The 20,310-nt window shown below is 43.0% G+C and overlaps 1 protein-coding gene across 2 annotated transcripts; it reads right to left on the bottom strand.

Moving 5' to 3' along the window:
• Positions 1 to 375: 375 nt before the first annotated feature.
• Positions 376 to 16,753, bottom strand: LOC143040992 (uncharacterized). Of its 2 annotated transcripts, none has more exons than XR_012967768.1 (3): positions 16,221 to 16,753; positions 8,659 to 8,771; positions 376 to 973 (listed from the first exon to the last, which is right to left on the bottom strand). XR_012967768.1 is itself a non-coding variant. In XM_076212495.1 (3 exons), exons 1-3 carry the CDS (start codon positions 9,203 to 9,205, stop codon positions 852 to 854), a joined length of 480 nt encoding a protein of 159 aa, XP_076068610.1. In that variant the 5' UTR covers positions 9,206 to 9,382; the 3' UTR covers positions 376 to 851. The 2 variants fall into 2 exon arrangements, 1 of the variants encoding a protein (XP_076068610.1); XM_076212495.1 differs by lacking the exon at positions 16,221 to 16,753 and adding an exon at positions 8,961 to 9,382.
• Positions 16,754 to 20,310: the final 3,557 nt, after the last annotated feature.

Genomic DNA, 20,310 nt, shown 5'->3' with positions numbered 1-20,310 from the left:
CTATGATCCATGACAGCAATGGGCCGTGTACTCCCAATAGTCTCAGTTTGTCTATGACTATAGAGTGGTTGACTACGTCGAAGGGAGTTTTGCCATTGTATGTTGTAGTCCAGAGAGGGTGCCAGTGATTTGGCACTATTCCGGCACAGTAGCTTACGTGAGGGCCTTGTCAGCGAGATATTATTACACAAAACCCTGGAATACCAGGAGTTCATTTTGAACTCTCATAACTCCTTTTCTGTGAACTTTCTTAAACTATGGGACTTTCATCATTGCAAAATCCTTTTCTGGGTGGAACAAGGAAATTATGTGCATGGATAAAAAATCTACTACAGAATTTTCCATAGCGAGACAAAAGGGTATATAGAAATCACATTTTGGATGTAAAATATATATTTGATATACAAAATTGAATAGTGGAAAATGTAAATCATGACCGTATTTATAAAAATACATTTGTGTTACCTCTTTTGAAAGCTTTTGTTATACTAAATATTTGAATCCCTAAGGTTATAACAGAACTGCTTAGTTTGAATATAAAGACTAATTGATATTTTGAGATAAAAGAATTAACAGTTTAGTGCTTAATAATCTCGTCTATCTATATACCAAGGGCTTTCCCCCTATCAAGAGAGGTAGCCAAGCCAAAGGCAAATTAAAATGACTGAACGAGTGGTATTGTTTATAAGCAAATACTGAAAATGAATTGTTATTAAGTATTTAGATACTTAATAGTAATTCACATTTTCAGTATTTACTTACAAACAATACCAGTCATTTGCTCATTTTAATTTTGGTATAACAGTTACATCCGAGTGGAGTCGAAGGTATATCAGTATAATAAATTCTTGTTACACTTGGGCTCCTGACAACAACAACAGAGGGCAATGATGCCCGGCAAAATACCAAACGGAATCAGGAGGATACACGTGATGAAGGAGCACTTTGTGGGAGAGTTCTTGATCTTCCCTTTCTGAAAAGTTGCAGAAGTACGTTAGTATTTCATCATGTAAAAACCAGTTTGTTAATCTTTAAATCCATATACATATGGACAGTTGCCATCTTACATAAGATGGCAATTGTCCAGATGTATGAAGTACATTAGTATTTCATCATGTAAAACCAGTTTGTTACTCTTTAAATCCATACATATGGATAGTTGCCATCTTACATACATATGTAAGATGGCAACTGTCCAGATGTATGAAGTACATTAGTATTTCATCATGTAAAACCAGTTTGTTACTCTTTAAATCCATACATATGGACAGTTGCCATCTTACATACATATGTAAGATGGCAACTGTCCAGATGTATGAAGTACATTAGTATTTCATCATGTAAAACCAGTTTGTTACTCTTTAAATCCATACATATGGACAGTTGCCATCTTACATACATATGTAAGATGGCAACTGTCCAGATGTATGAAGTACATTAGTATTTCATCATGTAAAACCAGTTTGTTACTCTTTAAATCCATACATATGGACAGTTGCCATCTTACATACATATGTAAGATGGCAACTGTCCATTAGTATTTCATCATGTAAAATCAGTTTGTTGTTCTTTAAACCCATACATATGGACAGTTGCCATCTTAACTTTGAAAATTATATTCGACATTCACATGCAAAGAGTTGAACCATGATGGAACCAACTGATCAGTCCATTCTCCCTAATCTCTCTTGCAGAAAGCCTATCTTCATGTAACCAGTAACAAACAGGTCCACAAGTCACTCAAGGTAGATATATCGTGTCTACGGACTGTTAGTGTGGGGTATTGTAATTTAAGGTGCTCTGTGCATCTTTGTGGCGATTGCATCAGGGGTAGTTTGAATCTGTGGCCAAGCCTATTTTGTGTCGGATTAACTAGCTCCGCCCTGCATCCTTTGCCCTAGCACTCTGAATGAGAGAGTTCATAATGTTAAACACATGCACACACTGCAAGCCGGCACTCCAACTCTGGTGGGCAAGGAGTTGTGTGTGTGTGTGTGTGTGTGTGTGTGTGTGTGTGTGTGTGTGTGTGTGTGTGTGTGTGTGTGTGTGTGTGTGTGTGTGTGTGTGTGTGTAAGGTCACAATATTACCCATAGATCAAACCATGAGCTGTAGGTTCTCATCCAGGAGGGTAACAGTTGTTGGGTGTGGCGGTGAGAGCCCTCCAAAGTTGGGCCTTTTGACGTTTATGCCTGTGGCAGGGATACCGTGTGCCTGACTGGTGTGCCATTGCACTGCAGGGCATCCCAGGCCTTGCCGGACCTGTGGGTGTCATAGCGGGTAAATCGGTGGAGGTGACCAAAATGGCCCAAAATAAAAAAAATCTCAAAGGGGGTACCCCATGGAATTTGGGGGGAAATCCGAAGGTCAGCGATTTGGTCCAAACTTGCGCCACAAGTATAAAGTGGGATAGGGTGCCCAGGCCTTGCCGGACCTGTGGGTGTGATAGCGGGTAAATCGGTGGAGGTGACCAAAATGGCCCAAAATGGTCGAAACTTGCGCCACAAGTAGAGAGTCGGATGGGGTGCACATGAAGGTAGACATGAGAATCGTGAGACCAAGGGTGTGGCGGTGAGAGCCCTCCAAAGTTGGGGCTTTTGAGCCAGTAATGACGTTTAGGCCTGTGGCAGGGATACCGTTGGCCTGACTGGTGTGCCATTGGACTGGAGGGCATCCCAGGCCTTGCCGGACCTGTGGCTGTGATAGCCGGTAAATCGGTGGAGGTGACCAAAATGGCACAAAATGGCCAAAATCTCAAAGGGGGCCCCATGGAATTGGAGTGAAAATCCGAAGGTTCGCGATTTGATCGAAACTTGCGCCACAAGTAGAGAGTCGGATGGGGTGCACATGAAGGTAGACATGAGAATCGTGAGACCAAGGGTGTGGCGGTGAGAGCCCTCCAAATTGGGCCTTTTGGCCCATTTATGACGTTTAGGCCTGTGGAAAGCCATACCTTTGGCCTGACTGGTGTGCCATTGGACTGGAGGGCATCCCAGGCCTTGCCGGACCTGTGGGTGTGATAGCGGGTAAATCAGTGGAGGTGACCAATGAGCCAAAATGGCCAAAATCTCAAAGAGGGTACCCCATGAAATTTGAGTGAAAATCCGAAGGTGAGCGATTTGGTCGAAACTTGCGCCACAGGTAGAGAGTCGGATAAGGTGCACAGGAAGGTAGACATGAGAATCCTGAGACCTAGGGTGTGGAAGTGAGAGCCCTCCAAACTTGGGCCTTTTGACCCATTCATGACGTTTAGGCCTGTGGCAGCCATACCTTTGGCCTGACTGGTGTGCCATTGGACTGGAGGGCATCCCAGGCCTTGCCGGACCTGTGGGTGTGATAGCGGGTAAATCGGTGGTGACCAAAATGACCCAAAATGCCATAAATCCGAAGGTGAGCGATTTGGTCGAAACTTGCGCCACAATTAGATTGTCGGATACAGTGCACATGAAGGTAGACATGAGAATGCTGAGACTAAGGGTGTGGCGGTGAGAGCCCTCCAAAATTTGGACCTTTTGACCCATTCATGACGTTTAGGCCTGTGGCAGCCATACCGTGTGCCTGACTGGTGTGCCATTGGACTCGAGGGCATCCCAGGCCGCCCCGGACCTGTGGGTGTGATAGCGGGTAAATCGGTGGTGACCAAAATGACCTAAAATGCCAAAAATCTCAAATCTCAAATCCCCATGAAATTTGAGCGAAAATCCGAAGGTCAGCGATTTGGTCGAAACCTGCGCCACAAGTACAGAGTCGGATACAGTGCACATGAAGGTAGACATGAGAATCCTGAGCCCAAGGGTGTGGCGGTGAGAGATGGATTGTTAGGAAATACTACCAGTGTATTTCTAGATTGCATTTTAATAGTTTCTCAGACTGCAGTGCATTACTTTAAGAAATTAGATTTGATATTCTGAAGACTAGTAGAAGCAGGATTAAAAGTAAAACTTGAAAATTGTAAGTTCTTGCAAGACAGTGTTATTTATTTAGGACATAAGATAGACAGACATGTACCTAGTATAGTGAATTCAAAGATTGACGCTGTAAAGAATTTTCCGGTTCCGATCAATGTAGACAAGGTTAGGAGCTTTTTGGGATTGACCGGATATTATAGAAAATTTATTCAACGATATGCTGACATTGCTAATCCATTAAGTTCTTTGCTGAGGAAGGATTCAAAGTTCATAGGGGGACCTGCACAGCAGCAAGCTTTTGACAAGCTGAAAGATTAACTCACGAGTTCCCCCATTCTAAGAATTCCTGATTATGGAAAAGAATTCATTCTTTGCACTGATGCGTCTGACATAGGATTAGGAGGCCTACTGATGCAAGAGAGAAATGGAACTTTGAAGCCAATCGCTTACACATCAAGACTTTGTAATAGTGCGGAGAGAAACTACTCTATAACAGAAAAAGAAACTTTAGCAGTTAATTATTCTTTAGAAAGTTTTAGGGATATGATATTAGGATATCCAATCAGAGTTTGGACTGATCATACAGCTATTCAGAACTTATTTAAGTATAAGAATCTAAGGGGCCGACTTGCTAGGTGGTCTGCAATACTTCAGTGCTATGAAGTTCAATTTGAATATATTCCGGGTAGAAAGAATGTATCTGCAGATGCACTTTCTAGAAACATTAGTCAACCAATGACTGGAACTGGGTTGATTAATTTTGTTTGTAGTATAGAGGAATTAGTAACTTTAGATGAAGAAATGCTGATAAGAGAACAGAGGGATGATAAAAGATGTGAATCATTAATCAAGTATTTGATGAACCCAAGAGGAAATCCTCCAAAGCTACCAAAGGGGTATAAGATAGAGGAATTTCAATTGATTAATGGACTTTTGTATATAAAAACAGTTGTAAGTGGGAAAGATATTTCTAGAGGGCCTGTAAATCAGTTGGTAATACCCCAAACTCTTGTAAATGAGATATTGAAGTTACTTCATGATAGTGATTGTAGCTCACATCCAGGAAAGGATAAAACTTATAGACAAGCACAACTTAAACACTTTTGGCCAGGTATGAAGAAATGTATATATGATTATATAGAAAATTGCATAAATTGTGTTAGGGTGAGAGGAAATACACCAAAACCTGCTCCTATACTTACCTATCCCATTCCACAAAAACCTTGGGAAAGAGTTCACCTGGACACATTAGAGCTATCTATGTCTGAGAATGGATATAAATATGTATTTGTTGCTATTGATTATTTTTCAAGATTTTGTATTTTACAACCCATTCCAAATAAGAGAGCTGAAACTATTGCTTCAGTAATCTATGATCAGATAATCTGTAATTTCACTACACCTAAGACTCCAATTTCAGACAATGGAACTGAATCTAATAACAAAATCTTGGAAAAATTATGTAGTTTATTTAAGATCAAAAAGTCAATATCTTAGTGAATCATCCACAAAGTAATGGGGTAGTAGAAAGATTAAATATGAAAATAATTACATGTCTTAGAAGCATGATAAGTCCTCATAGTATAACTTGGGACACTTGGATTCCTTGTGTTAAGCGTACTTTGAATAATCAAATCAATGTAGCAACAGGTGATACACCTCATTTTATAATTTTTGGGGAAGACAAAACTCTTCCATATAAAATTTTGACTGCAGACCAGAAACCTGTGTATAATATAGATGATTGTATACTGAATAGAATAAATACTTTTCAAAATATTCACCAAAGAATTAGGAAACATATGCAGGAATATTCACAAGAGATGAAGAAACAACACAAAATAGCACATAAACTAGAATTGAAACTAGGAGATTTAGTCATGGTCAATCTACATTCACCCAATAATAAACTTTCACTAAGGTACACTGGTCCATATATGGGTAGTTGATTCTGCAGGTGGTAATAAATTTGCACTTAAACACTTAGACACAATGGAAGAAGTGATATGCCATTTAGACGACATAAAGAAAGTGAAATTGCAGATCAGTGACTTAATTGAAAATGACAGTTGTGATACCCTGTGTATCAATGTTGGGAAACCTGAAGAGTATAGGGAATATTATAATGTTATTCTTTGTGGGTTGAATATTAAACTTGATGTATTTTACAGATAGTATTGTTTGCCATATGTATGTACTTGGGATGGGAGACCTAAACAACTGGAACTTGGTGTCAAGCAGATACATGGAGACCTTGGATCCACTGTGGTCTGACTTGGAACCTTAAGGACCTCTCACATAAGTATTCAGATAATTTATGAAGCATTCAGACTGTCTTTGAAAATGAATTAAGTATGTTGAAAAATAATAATAATGAATATTGAAATGCAAGAAGAGACAGCAACAACTTTTAACTCTAAAGTAGTGAGTCTTGCAAATTATCTGCTTAATTACATGTATTATGTATTATTCACTATCATTTACATGAATTATTGGATACTGCTATCATCTTTGAAAAGATGATGAAACCATTGAAAACTGTGTTCTTAAGGAACCTTGCAATTTATTTTGATCTATGCCTTATAAAGTTTACATGCATGTTATTTACATTTAATCTGCTTGAATTATTTTGTGCATTTTTGAGGGTTGCTTATTTCTTTAAAATATAGTAGGTTAGCTTATTAGAATGAATTTCAAGTATATATTAGCAAGCCCTGTAAGAGGGAAATAAGAAATTGGTCGGGACGACCAACGGTAGCTGCCGAGCCCTGTAAGAGGTCGGTAGATAGAGGTAGACATTAAAGGTAGATCAGAGTAGATCGAGAGGTAGATGGAGAACGAATGCTAATCCAGGGTCAGTTATGAAAACTTGTGAGGCAACGGCCGACGGCTGACAGGCGCCAAGGATATCTGAGTCAGACTCGCGCCTTGAATATATTTAAAAGTGCTGAGGTAGTTAAATGCGGAGTGTCGCCTGGGGGTTGCGACATTGTTGTCTTTTAATTGTTTGTAAGCGGACAAGCCATTTTTTGTTACGACATAATGCTTACATTGTGACATAGTTTAGAAGAGTATAACAGCCTCTCCAATTGGAGAAAAAAGGTGGAGGAGAAAAATCATTGCTGCAGAAAGGAAAGTCACGTCCTTCAGGTGTGTCACTTGTTTGAGAAGTAAAAGACTATTGGATGAATGAAAGAGTGATGTCAGAACGAAAGTGGCTTGACGTGATGTAGAGAATTCCGGCTGGGATTCTCGGGCTGATTTAGACCAACAAGCTTCAGAGAAAAACTACACCCTATTTTATTCACCCCCAAGAAGACCAAGGCATGGGGCCTTAGGACAAATTTTAGAGAGAATAGAAACGCTCTGAGAGGAGACGACGGACGCGGGGGTGACAGGGGGTCTTTGGCAGAGGATCAACGCAATCTATGACAATTCTGCCAAAAAGTTCCTCAATGACAGGGATAGGTTGTAGAGGGAACGGTTTAACACTGGGGTGCGGTTTCCCTGCTACCTGACAACGGTGACATGTACTAATGTAGGAACTAATATCTTTCTTCATTTTAGGCCAATAGAAATGAGCTAGAATTTTTGCACTAGTCTTCCTAACTCCCAAATGTCCTCCTACCCCATCATGAGCAATACCCAGGATCTCCTTCCGTAATGGATTTGAGACCATTGTTTGGTGACGGACAGACCAAGGGTAATTTGCAGGGGAATCAGTAGGACGGAACTTCTGCATCAATATGTCTGAGCTAAGGTAATAGCAGTTACATTCAGACTTAGCTTCCTCTTCACTAATAGCTCTACGGAAACAACTGGCTAGTTCAGGGTCCTCTTTTTGGAGATGAACGAGCTTACTCCTAGTGACTGGGGAGGAACCAAAACTATCCAGGGTGGTAACATTGTCTCCCTCTGAGTCGTTTTCGCTATCAAACCTATTCTGCAGGTCACCTGGTGGTGAAGTTTAAAAAAAAAATCACCAAGATTTAAATCAGCAAGGTCACTAGGTTGGGGGGTAATTACACCAACATGAGCATCCTCTTTATGCATGCTAATCTCTGCCTCCACCCTGCGGCTCATGCTACGAGTAACAGCACATGCAGAGAATATGCCCGGAATGTCTGCCTCTAATTGGGAAGTATTATTTTCGGTAGAGGGACACAAGGAGACTATGGCATTAGGTAACATCGTGCCCCTGGCGAGGTCATTTCCTATAAGGAGTGAAACTCCTTCTACAGGTAACTTGTCGACTACTCCTACCTGGGCATAACCTGTCCTAACATCTGGCCGCAAGTATACTAGGCATATAGGGATATGTGACCCGCCTGTTAAACCGCTCACAAGGACCTAATTGCCAGTATAATATGCATCTATCAAAGCAGCCACATCTTTTGTAATTAGTGATAAGGCTGAGCCTGTGTCTCTCAGAAGCTTGATAATTGTGGGTGGGCTATCTTGATAAAGGCCCACTGAACCAGAAGAACAGAATGGTTCAAATGTTGATAACATAGGTGGGGAAGAATTATCTGGGACAACTGATGGGCTAACAGCAGTGAGACAGGGCTCCAAAAAACTTTCCGATTGCTCGGCCACATTGATCGAGAGAGAGGGGGACCCTTGGAGAGGAGCCTATTTTTGTTGTAGTTTGAAACAGTCATCAACATGATGTCCTGGCCTTTTGCAATACTTGCAATAGCTCCTGCCTCCAGTAAGGGGTAGATCCCCTGGTCTCACTATCAATGGGCTTACCTGAGGTAGATGAAACAGATGATGAGTGGGCCGTCGGTCGAGGAGGCTGTGGAGGTCCGATTGGCTTGGAGTCCCTAGTGGGGGTGAAGCTTTGGGGCAAGGCAGGGTGAGACCTGGAATGCATTCTAGGATTAGTTAAATGGTAACAGTCGGGCGCTGGGCCAGCCTCTACCAAGGTACGAATACCTCGCTGATCCAAGTTGGCTCGCACATCTGGAGGGATATTATTTCTAATATCCTCCATCAATACTAACTCTTGGAGTTTCTCCAAGTCTACGTGAGCCTTCTCGCTCTCCACCCACCGGGTGAACGAGCGGAGCTTTCGTCGGAAGTACTCCACGTGGGTCTCGTGCTTGGATTTCCTACATTTCCTGAATTGTTGCCGGTAGGCTTCAGGAACAAGCTGGTATGCTTGTAGAATATTGTATTTAAGTACATAATAATCACTACTCTGACTTTCGGAAAGTGCAATAAATGTGTCGAGAGCTTTTCCTGAGAGGGCACCATACACTATCTGCATCCATTGGCTGAAAGGCCATTGGTACATACGTGCTAACTTCTCGAAAATAGAAAAGAATTTATCTGGTTCATCCCCGTTAAATTTCGGGAAATTATGTACTCAAAATTTTGTCTTTCGAGGGGTTCTTATTTAAGCCGGAGCACTCGCTTATTTGATAGTGATGTGCTATCATCACTATGCTTTGTTAAGCTTCCTTACCTCTTCGGCTGAAGGCGCCTTTACGAAATTCTCCCTCTCCCTCCCTCCCTCCCTCCCCTTACCTCCCTCTCCCTCCCTCCTTCTCCCTCCCCCCCTCGCCCTCCCTCTCCCACCCTCCCTCCCTACCTACTTCTTTCCCCTTCCCTCCATCTCCCTCTTTCCCACACACAGACACACACACGCGCACACACACGCACACACAGACACGCGCGCGCGCACACACACACATACATACACGCGCGCACACACACACATACATACACGCGCGCCCACACGCACACACGCACGCACATGCACACACGCACACGCGCACACACACACGTACGCGCGCACGACCACACACGCACTCACACACACGTACACACACACACACACACACACACACACACACACACACACACACACACACACACACACACACACACACGCGCGCGCGCGCGCGCGCACACGCACATAAAAGCACACGCGCGCGCGTACACGCGCACACATGCGCACACACACACACACGCAAGCACGCGCACACACACACGCACACACACATACACGTACACACACACACACACACACACACACACACACACATACACACACACGCGCGCACACGCACACAAATGCACACACGCGCGCGGACACGCACGCAAACGTGCACACACACACACACACACACGCACACACACACACACGCACACACACACACACACACACACATACACACGCGCGCACACGCACAAAAAAGCACACGCGCGCACACGCACAAAAAAGCACACGCGCGCGTACACGCGCACACACACACACGCACGCACGCGCACACACACACACACGCACGCACGCGCACACACACACGCACACACACACACACACGTACAGTCACACACACGTACGACCCTCGCCCGGGGCTGAAATATATCAGTATCGCAGCGCTGAGGGGTGTTACTCCAACTCTCGTGGGCGGGGAGTTGGGGGTGTGTGTGTGTGCAAGGTCATAGCATTACCCATAGATCGGACCTACGAGCTCTGAGCTCTCTTCCAGGAGGGAAATAGCTGTCGATCACTAGTCCAACACGTGATCCAAAGACCAAGTGAAAGACCAAGTGAATACACACACACACACACACACACACACATACACACACACGCGCGCACACGCACACAAATGCACACACGCGCGCGGACACGCACGCAAACGTGCACACACACACACACACACACACACACACACACACACACACACACACACACACACACACACACACACACACACACACACACACACACACACACACGCGCGCGCGCGCGCGCGCGCACACACGCACAAAAAAGCACACACGCGCGCGTACACACGCACACACACACACACGCACGCACGCGCACACACACACGCACACACACACACACGTACACACACACACACACACATACACACACACGCGCGCACACGCACACAAATGCAAACACGCGCGCGGACACGCACGCAAACGTGCACACACACACACACACACACACACACACACACACACACACACACACACACACATACACGCGCGCTCACACACACACACACGCGCGCGAACGCACACGCACACACGCACGCACACACACACACACGCGCGCGGTCACACACACACACACGCGCGCGAACGCACACGCACACACACGCGCGCGCGAAGGCACGCACGCACTCACACGCGTACACACACACACACACACACACACACACACACACACACACACACACACACACACACACACACACACACACACACACACACACACACCACAGAAATAGGCTCGTGCCAATGAAAGTGCCAAGGACTGAACGCTACAAAAACAGTACCATCCCATCCATTGTGCACATAATCAACTCTATGTGAACTTTTACAGTGTTTACACTCTAAGTCCTATATTCTTAATCAGCTTTTGCAATGTATTATTGTCAGTGTACTACTGCAATTGAAATAAACCTTCTATTATTATTATTATTATTATTATTACCCACACACACACACACACACACACACACAGAGACTGCAGCAGATCCGAAGTGTATACACACATGTGCGCGCGTGCGCACGGACGTACGCACGCACGCACACAAGCGCACCCTCTCACTCCCCCTCGCCCTCCCCCTCCCCTCACCCTCCCTCTCCCCCTCCCTCCCTCTTCCCCTCCCCCTTCCCCTCCCTACCTCTCCCCCTCCCCCTCCCTCCCTCTCCCCCTCCCACTCCTTCCCCCTCCCTCCCTCTCCCCCTCCCCCTCCCCTTCCCCTCCCTCCCTCTCCCATTCCCCCTTCCCCTCCCTCCCTCTCCCCCTCCCTCCCTCTCCCCCTTCCCCTCCCTCCCTCTCCCTCTCTCCCTCTCCCTGTCTTTCACACACACACACACACACACACACACACACACACACACACACACACACACACACACACACACACGCACACAAACACACGCACACGCACGTACACACACACACACACACACGCACGCACGCACCCCTCCTCCCCTTCCCCTCCCTCCCTCTCCCCCTCCCCCTTCCCTTCCCTCCCTCTCCCGCTCCCCCTTCCCTTCCCTCCCTCTCCCGCTCCCCCTTCCCCTCTCTACCTTCCCCTCCCTCCCTCTCCCCCTCCCCCTTCCCCTCCCTCCCTCTCCCCCTCCCCTTCCCCTCCCTCCCTCTCCCCCTCCCCCTTCCCCTCCCTCCCTCTCCCCCACCCTCCCTCTCCCCCACCCTCCCTCTCCCCCTTCCCCTCCCTCCCTTTCCCCCTCCCTCCCTCTCCCCTTCACATATTCATTATTCTCGTAAAATGTCCTAAACTTGGGAAGCTGCTAGACAACTTGGCTTACAGTATTCTGAACTTTCCTGACGACAATTCAACAATGTGTCTAATATTTGTATATGTTTAAGATGTAGTTCGTCGTTCAGCTATTCAATATAAGACACAAATGTGATTTGTTATTCAGATTCGAAAAACAAGAAACTGTAATCGAAATTATTTCTTCTCAAACGAACTCACTTGAGTCCCGCATGTGTTTCACATTAGTAAAAATTTAAATGGTGAACTTTAAGTCATTTGCGCCTCAAAATTAGCCTTTTAACAGTATTCTGAACACCAATTAACATTTCATGTTTGGATATTTTTCGTTTGGATTTTACTTTAGAAGGGAATGTATGAATATATATATTAAGTACGAGATCATATGATGAAAAAGATCTAGACAGAGCTCCAATAAGACCTGCGCCCAATACCTCCGTAAAGTAACGTAAAGTAACGTAATGTAACGTAGCGTAACGTAATGTGACGTAGCGTAACGTAACGTGTGAAGAATATAGTTCCTTGATCCAGGCTGCAGTGGAGATGTGCAAATATATATTTCACCCACTACTGTGTTATCTAAATATACAGCAGTTTCTCTACCATAAAATAATTGATCAATGAAATTAAATCAAAATAATAAAAATGAATAGTATATACGGGAGAAAGTGTGCCAAGGAGTGATTGGGAGGTGAGGTGGTCCTTTGGTCAAAGTGGTCGACTCGAACCCTGAGGCAAGCGGGTTCGAATCCCCATACTGGCCATGTCTCTGAGGACCTGCTGCCCCTTTCTTGCCCCCTTGCATTCCAGGTGGCATTTTCTCCCGTGTTTCGGCTACAGACAGACTATTTCATTCATCCCCGTGGCAACCCCCCTAGGCCTAACCACTTTTCCCGCAGTGATGAAGAAATGCAGCCATTCTCGATTGACCCCTTCCTTACCGAGTGGTACTCTTTTCTTACATTCTACCTGTCAAACGGTTACAGTCTCCTGTAAATATTCGCCTCTGTAGCGCTTGTTCTCATTTTTCAAATGGTTGATTTATAGACATTTTTTTTTTTTTTTTTTTTTTTTATAGAAATGCACACCTCCGCGATATAGCAATAGAAAATAATAAATCAACGTAATATACTTTTTTCTTTGCGGAAATCAATAACAAAAATCGTTGCTAAAAGCAAATACACTACCGAACGGAGCTGCGACGATAGGCCCAGTTTGTCCAGTCCCGTCAATGTCAGATTGACGATGGCGTTCACGTTGTGTACTGTGTGTTTCCCCACTAAGTGACGTCACCACGCTAAATGTTTTCAAAACAGTGCTACGGAACTGAGCTTCATGCTATTCTTCAAACAATGAAACTCCTTTGCAACCCCGCAGTCCTATCGGATGCCAAAACCGGCCGTCAACATTCTTACAAAGAATTACAAAGGCGGAGCATGCCGACAGGAGACCTTTTGGTCCATATCTAGGTCGGATGCGAAAAAAATCATATCAATGATAAAATAATAAATAAAAACTATAATAATGTAAATAACAAATAAAATACATAAATAAATGCATAGGTATAGTTGAATAATAAACAAACAGGTGAATAGCAAATAATAATAAATTGACATATAACTAATAATAAATGAAAATCAAACAGACAAATGATAACAAAACAAAAACAAATAATATAAGATAAATTATAATCATTACAGCATCTTGCTTAGGTGTTTATCTAAATGATTCTTAAAGCTTCGAACTGAACTACATTGCACTACCTGTGCAGGAAGTTTATTCCATTCATTAACTACACGGTTGGCAAAGTTGTTTCTACCTACTTCCAAATTGAATCTATTTCCGGATAGTTTGAGACCATTGTTTCTTGTCTGATTCTCATTCAATGTGAAAATTTGGTCACTTTTGATGTTGTCAATTCCCTTGAAAATCTTAAAGACCTGTATCAAGTCACCTCTGAGTCTACGCTTTTTTAGGGAAAACAGATTCATATGTTTTAGTCGATTTTTGTATGATTTATTTTTGATATTTGGAATCAGTTTTGTGGCTCGCCGTTGTACTTTTTCCAGTCTGTCAATGTCTTTAATGAGATTCGCTGACCATACGGAAACAGCATATTCCAAATGTGGGCGAACTAACGATTTATATAGCTTGTTAATGAGTGATGGACTTTTGAAATCAAAAGATCGCGCAATCAGTCCTAGAATCTTATTTGCTTTCTCAGAGGCTGAAATACACTGCTTGGATGATTTGAGGTCGTTACTGATCATTACGCCGAGATCTTTTTCACTATCCACTTTTGTTAGCGAATTTCCAAATAACTTGTAATCGTACTTAGTGTTATTTTTACCTATGTACATTACCTTGCATTTACTTGTGTTAAATTTCATTAGCCACTTTTCAGACCATTGCTGTAATTTATGTATATCTTCTTGAATATTTAATTGGTTTGAGTGATCATTTGCCACTCCGCACAGTTTTGTATCATCAGCAAATTTGGAAACAGTAGATTTTAGTCCATGGTCTATATCATTTATATATACTATGAATAGAAGTGGCCCAAGAACGGAACCCTGAGGAACTCCACTTGTAACATTTTTCCATCTAGAAGTTTTTCCATTTAAAACAACTCTGTTTTCGATCATTCAACCAATTACTAGTCCAACCTAATAGGCTACCACTTATTCCGTATAAAGCTAATTTAGTAAGTAGTCTTTCGTGTGGGACGGTATCAAAAGCTTTTGCAAAGTCTAGATATATTAAATCTATATTGTTTCTTTTGTCATAATTCGAGATAACTGTGTTGTAGAATTCGAGTTAGTCACGCAAGAACGTTTCCGTCTGAAACCATGCTGGCTATCATTTATCAAACGGTTACTTTCTAAATGATGTTCGATTGCATCTCTGATGATACTTTCCATTATTTTTTCCTACGATTGAAGTCAAACTTATAGGCCTATAGTTATTTGGCTTCTTTTTGTCACCTTTTTTGAATATGGGAGTAACGTTAGCTAGCTTCCATTCTCTTGGGACATCTCCGGATATGATGGTTTCTTGAAAATAATTTCTAATGGAACAACAATCTCATTTTTCATTTTCTTTAAGATTCTTGGATGCCAACCGTCAGGCCCTGGTGTTTTATTAACTTTGAGTTTATCTATACACCTTTTCATTTTTTCTTTTGTTATATTTACCGTAGTGATTAAGTTTACCCTAGGCTTTTCACAGGTTTCAGTTTAGAGTTCACTTTGAGGTCATTTACGAATACCGAGCTAAGATAATTGTTTAAGATATTACACATTCCTTCATTTGAATTTTCAAGTTGACCGTCAGCAGATAATAGTGGACCAATGTGATTCCTAACAACCTTTTTATCTCTAATGTAACCATTAAATTCTCTTGACGACGACGACAACTCTGGTGACCCCTAGAATTACAGATTCCAAATTACTAAACGAAGGTTAGGTTAGACGAATTTATCATATTTAAATTTCTTCGAGTTTTGCATCTATAAAAAAAGATGGCATCTCAAGCAGTCGTCGTAGCTTTGTTCGTTAATGTATCGCTTTTAACAATTTTTTCTGTTATTGATTTCCACAAAAAAAAAGTATATTACGTTGAGGTATTAGAATACAAAAAATGAACATTTAATTTTCTACTGCTATAACGCGTAGATGTGCACTTCTAAAATTTTACCTTCTATTGCTATATCGCGTGGGTGTGCAATTCAAAAATTTTACCAGAAGTTGAACTTATTTGATGAATTTGACATCAAGCACACACACGCACGTAAAGAAAGAATAACATATGGGTGAGCTAGGTTGGAGATTGGGGTTGTTGAGTGACTGATTACACCATTGACTGGGCTACGTGACCTAGCCCAAGCTTTCAGTGAGCTCCTTTACCTAAACTATCTGCCAGACCCAAGCAGATATGGCAGACCTTGCCGTTCATTACATCGTAACCCTATATCAATCTAACTTCACTGTGGGCAGTTCACCCGACAAGAAACCTGGGAAGCACATAATTAGAACTTACCTTAGGTGAAGAGTGAAGGCTCTTGTCCAGCAGTCTGGCGAGCACAGGTCAATCTTCTCGTCCTTCAGAATTTATAACACCAGTGATGGAAATAGATTTTGGAGAAAAAGGTGGCATACGCATGAATGAAGCACCCGTGATTTTTACTCGAAGAAGTATAATAAATATTGTTCCCACTAATGCAGATTGAACATAAGAAAAATATTGAATTTGAGATATGCCGCCATGTACTCTCAAGCAATTTCCATCCCTGGCTGCATCTTGCAGATATCACATAATATAAAAAATATATATATATATTCTTTTGGAAGGACACCGTGGTCCTTTCCAAAGCACTCGGAACGGCACTTTTTATAAAATAAGAAAAAAAAACACACAAATCTTTAGACAAATCGTCCACACTCGTCACAAACCAATTCAAAACTAAGATGGCGCCTGTCCGATTTCGTTTTCGCTATGAAGGAAAGCCCTGCGATTGGCAGAAATCGGTCACGGGACTCAAAACTATTAGGCTATTGGCTGAACCCATAATGTGTTATATAAAGTCTCCGCTATTGGCTGAACCCATAATGTGTTACATAAAGTCTCCGTAAGATGTCTCACCTGAATGCCCGCGAAAACATCGTCAACAAAAGACATCCGTATTACAAAATTCTATTTTTTAATCAAGTAAGAAACATCTGACAGAAGATTTTTTTAATTTATTAGACATTGGATAGGGGAAAAAAAGATAAGTGTCGAAGATAAGCAGACAACAGAGCAAATGAAAAAAAGTGACGTTACAAAAAAAATGGCGTTAGGCAGAATAAAATCTACAAGGTTGTTACTACATCGAAGGGTTTTTCCCTCAGTCAAATAAAACGTCCATGGAGAAGCAAAAATGAAATAAATAAATAGATAAATAAGATAAAATAAGAAACCATTTAACATGAGCGTCAAAAGGTTCCATAATTGAAATTTACTTAATCCACTGACCTCTCGAGAAGCTACCCTTTCATGGGATGTGAGGGCTTGTGTATATATTTACCTCATGGACGCCAATGGGATTGAGTAAATATTCTACATTTATTTTTATCTTTGATATTGATAGATAACCCCAGGAACAAAGCACGGAAGGCAGGAGAATAAATGATCACAAAGGAGATACAAATAATATAAATAAACTTTTGGGAGAAGTGTGATGGGAAGTGTTGCTTGAACTACAAGCAACGGAAGGTAAACGAAAAATATTTTAGAGCAGTATAATAGAGTAGTCAATCTTTATGTTTCCACTAAAATAGCAGCTAAAGGAAGGACACGGTCTAAGTGGATAAATTCAAAACTTCATAGGGTGATTCTTAAGAAAGAAGAGATATGGGCAAGATATAGAGAAAGATGAAAACCACTGTGTAGACAGAAATATACAGAGGCAAGAAATAGAGCACCCAAGGAGATAACACAAGCAAAGTTCAGATTTAAAAGAGAAGTAGCGATGAATACACTGGAGAATGATCAACATTTCTGGTGATATGTCAGGTCCAAGACATGTATTAAGGAGGTCACTAGGCTAATTAACAGGGAGGAGAACCTGACGGAAGATGATACAGAAACAACCGAAGTAATGAATTCAACTTTCAATAGTATTCGTCATAGAAGAGGACAGGGAAAAATGCCTATAGTAGAAGGTGGATATCCAAGAGGAAGAAATAAATGGCATAGATACGAGCATCGGGCTTCACCAAACTCCGCTATGCGGGGTCTCGGCCTTTCGGGCGAGCTCGCCTCGCTCGCAGGTGCTTTCGGCATCCAGCCCTACGGGCTGCTTGCATTTCATGTGAGAATGATAGGATATAAAATCCTCGTTAGCGCTAAACCACCCACTCTTGGATATAAACGATCTGTATGCAGCCCAGTAGTGAGAAACAAATCGCTTCTCTTCTTCAGGGTCTATATCTCCGTCGTAATCTGCAAGATCCTCAAGACTCAGCTGTTGAGCTGGATTGTTTTTAAACTCCTCCTCCTCTAGGCGCTTAATTTTTCTAAAGAACAACAAAATACTCTTCTTGATTTCTGACGCCTCATTAGCTTTCTTCTTGCCGAAAAGAGACAAAGAGGACATGAACTTCTCAGGGAATTCACTTCTATGAATGTTAACCAACTCCTGTTTTAACCTTTTATTCTTCTTCACATGACTTAGTAAACATTTCCCTTTCTTATCCAACTCCAAAAATGTTGCTTGTGTTTGTGTTTGTCTTGCGCGGCATTGGCCATGGTGTTCGACAATCTTGCAGAGACACACCGGGCCGGAGGGGACGTGTTCCCTTGTGGGATTTCCGGTTTCCGGTCCGATTACAGGAATTCTTTTATTAGTACCAAGGGATTCCCTGAAGGCTTCCAAGGGGTCCCACAGGGGCTCCCCAGGAGTTTCCAGAGTGCACCCCAGGGACTCCGCAGGTGCTCCCCTTGAAGTTCCAGCGGATTCTTAATGGGCTCCTCAGGAGTTCCTAGAGGGTTCACAGATAATCCCCACAGGGATTCTCAGAGGTTCCCTAGTGACTGTCCAAGGGCTCCCAAAGGGCTCCCCAGGTGTTTCCAAAGGCTTTCCCGTGGGTTTGCGGGTGTCTCGCTCTCAGTCAATCAGTCGTCTCTGTTGCCGTGACGTCATCGCTCTTAGTCAATCAGTCGTCTCCTTTTCCATGACGTCACCACTCTCTTAGCCAACCAGAGGTACAATTTTCCATCTGACAATGGTTTCCAATACCTTAACAGCCACGCTTGTGAGTGACATAGTTCAGTTGATTTGTTTTTCTACTTTTCTTATATATTGGAGTGATAGTTGCATTCCTCCAATGCTCTAGGACTTCACCTGTCTCTTGTGATGATTTGAATATTACTGTCAGGGAAAGCTAAGTACTCCTGCACAGGCTTGCAGTATTACTGGGAACACACCGTCTGGTGTTCGTGTTTCATCAGTTTATAAAACCTTTAGCCTGGCTACACTTCTTCCTGGCTTATCTATGTACTAAAACAAGAATTTGTTGTCGAAATGGTCGGAACGGCAGTTCCGCCGAAAAGAGGACTTGGCCGGGTATAGTTGGCCAAATAACATGGTAACGTCTTCTAAGGATAAACGCAGGCCTCTGGCCGCCCTGGACCTGTGGGTGTGATAGTGGGTAAATCGGTGGAGGTGACCATAATGACCCAAAATGCAAAAAATCACACCCTTGGTCTCAGGCTTCTCATGTCTACCTTCATGTGCACTGTATCAGACTCTCTCCTTGTGGGACAAGTTTCGACCAAATCGCTCACCTTCGGATTTTCGCTCAAATTCATTTTTTTTTTTTTTTTTTTTTTTTTTTTTTAGGGTCATTTTGGCCACTTGTCCCGATTGGGTCACCACCTCAGCTACAGGTCGAGGGCCACCAGGGCTCTTGTGGATCGCACTTAGATACTGCTCAAGCTAAAAGTACGGGCGCCAACAGGCGGAAATGAGAGGGAAAAATTACACAAAGACAAACAAATTTAGCTGGTCTCCACAACCTCGCCCTTAGGTCCAGGTTCCCCATGTCTACCTCGCTGTGCCCTGTGGACGACTCTCTCCCTCTGGAGTAAGTTTAGGCCAAATCGGTGACATGACGGTTTTTGGCCAAATCCGTGGTAATTTTGAGGGTCATTTTGGCCACTTGTCCCGATTGAGTCAGCGCCTCAGCTACAGGTCGAGGGCCACCAGGGATCTCTTGGATTGCACTTAGATACTGCTCAGGCTAAAAGTACGGGCGCCAACAAGCGGAAACGAGAGGGGAAAATTACACAAAAACAAACAAATTTGGCTGGTCGCAACAACCTCGCCAATGGGTCCAGGTTCACCACGTCTACCTCACTGTTCCATGCGGAAGACTTTCTCCCTGTGGAGTAAGTTTGGGCCACATCGGAGACATGACGGTTAACTCCTTTGGTAATTTTGAGGGTCATTTTGGCACTTGTCCCAATTGGGTCACCACCTCAGCTATAGGTCGAGGGCCACCAGGGCTCTTGCGGATCGTACTTATATACTGCTCAGGCTAAAAGTACGGGCGCCAACAGGCGGAAATGAGAGGGGAAAATTACACAA

The sequence above is a fragment of the Oratosquilla oratoria genome, chromosome 2, assembly GCF_046742065.1.
Source record: "Oratosquilla oratoria isolate Oo_2021 chromosome 2, ASM4674206v1, whole genome shotgun sequence".
NCBI classification, from domain to species: domain Eukaryota; kingdom Metazoa; phylum Arthropoda; class Malacostraca; order Stomatopoda; family Squillidae; genus Oratosquilla; species Oratosquilla oratoria.
Note: the sequence above shows the minus strand (reverse complement) of the source record. Positions and strands in the feature narration are given on the sequence as shown.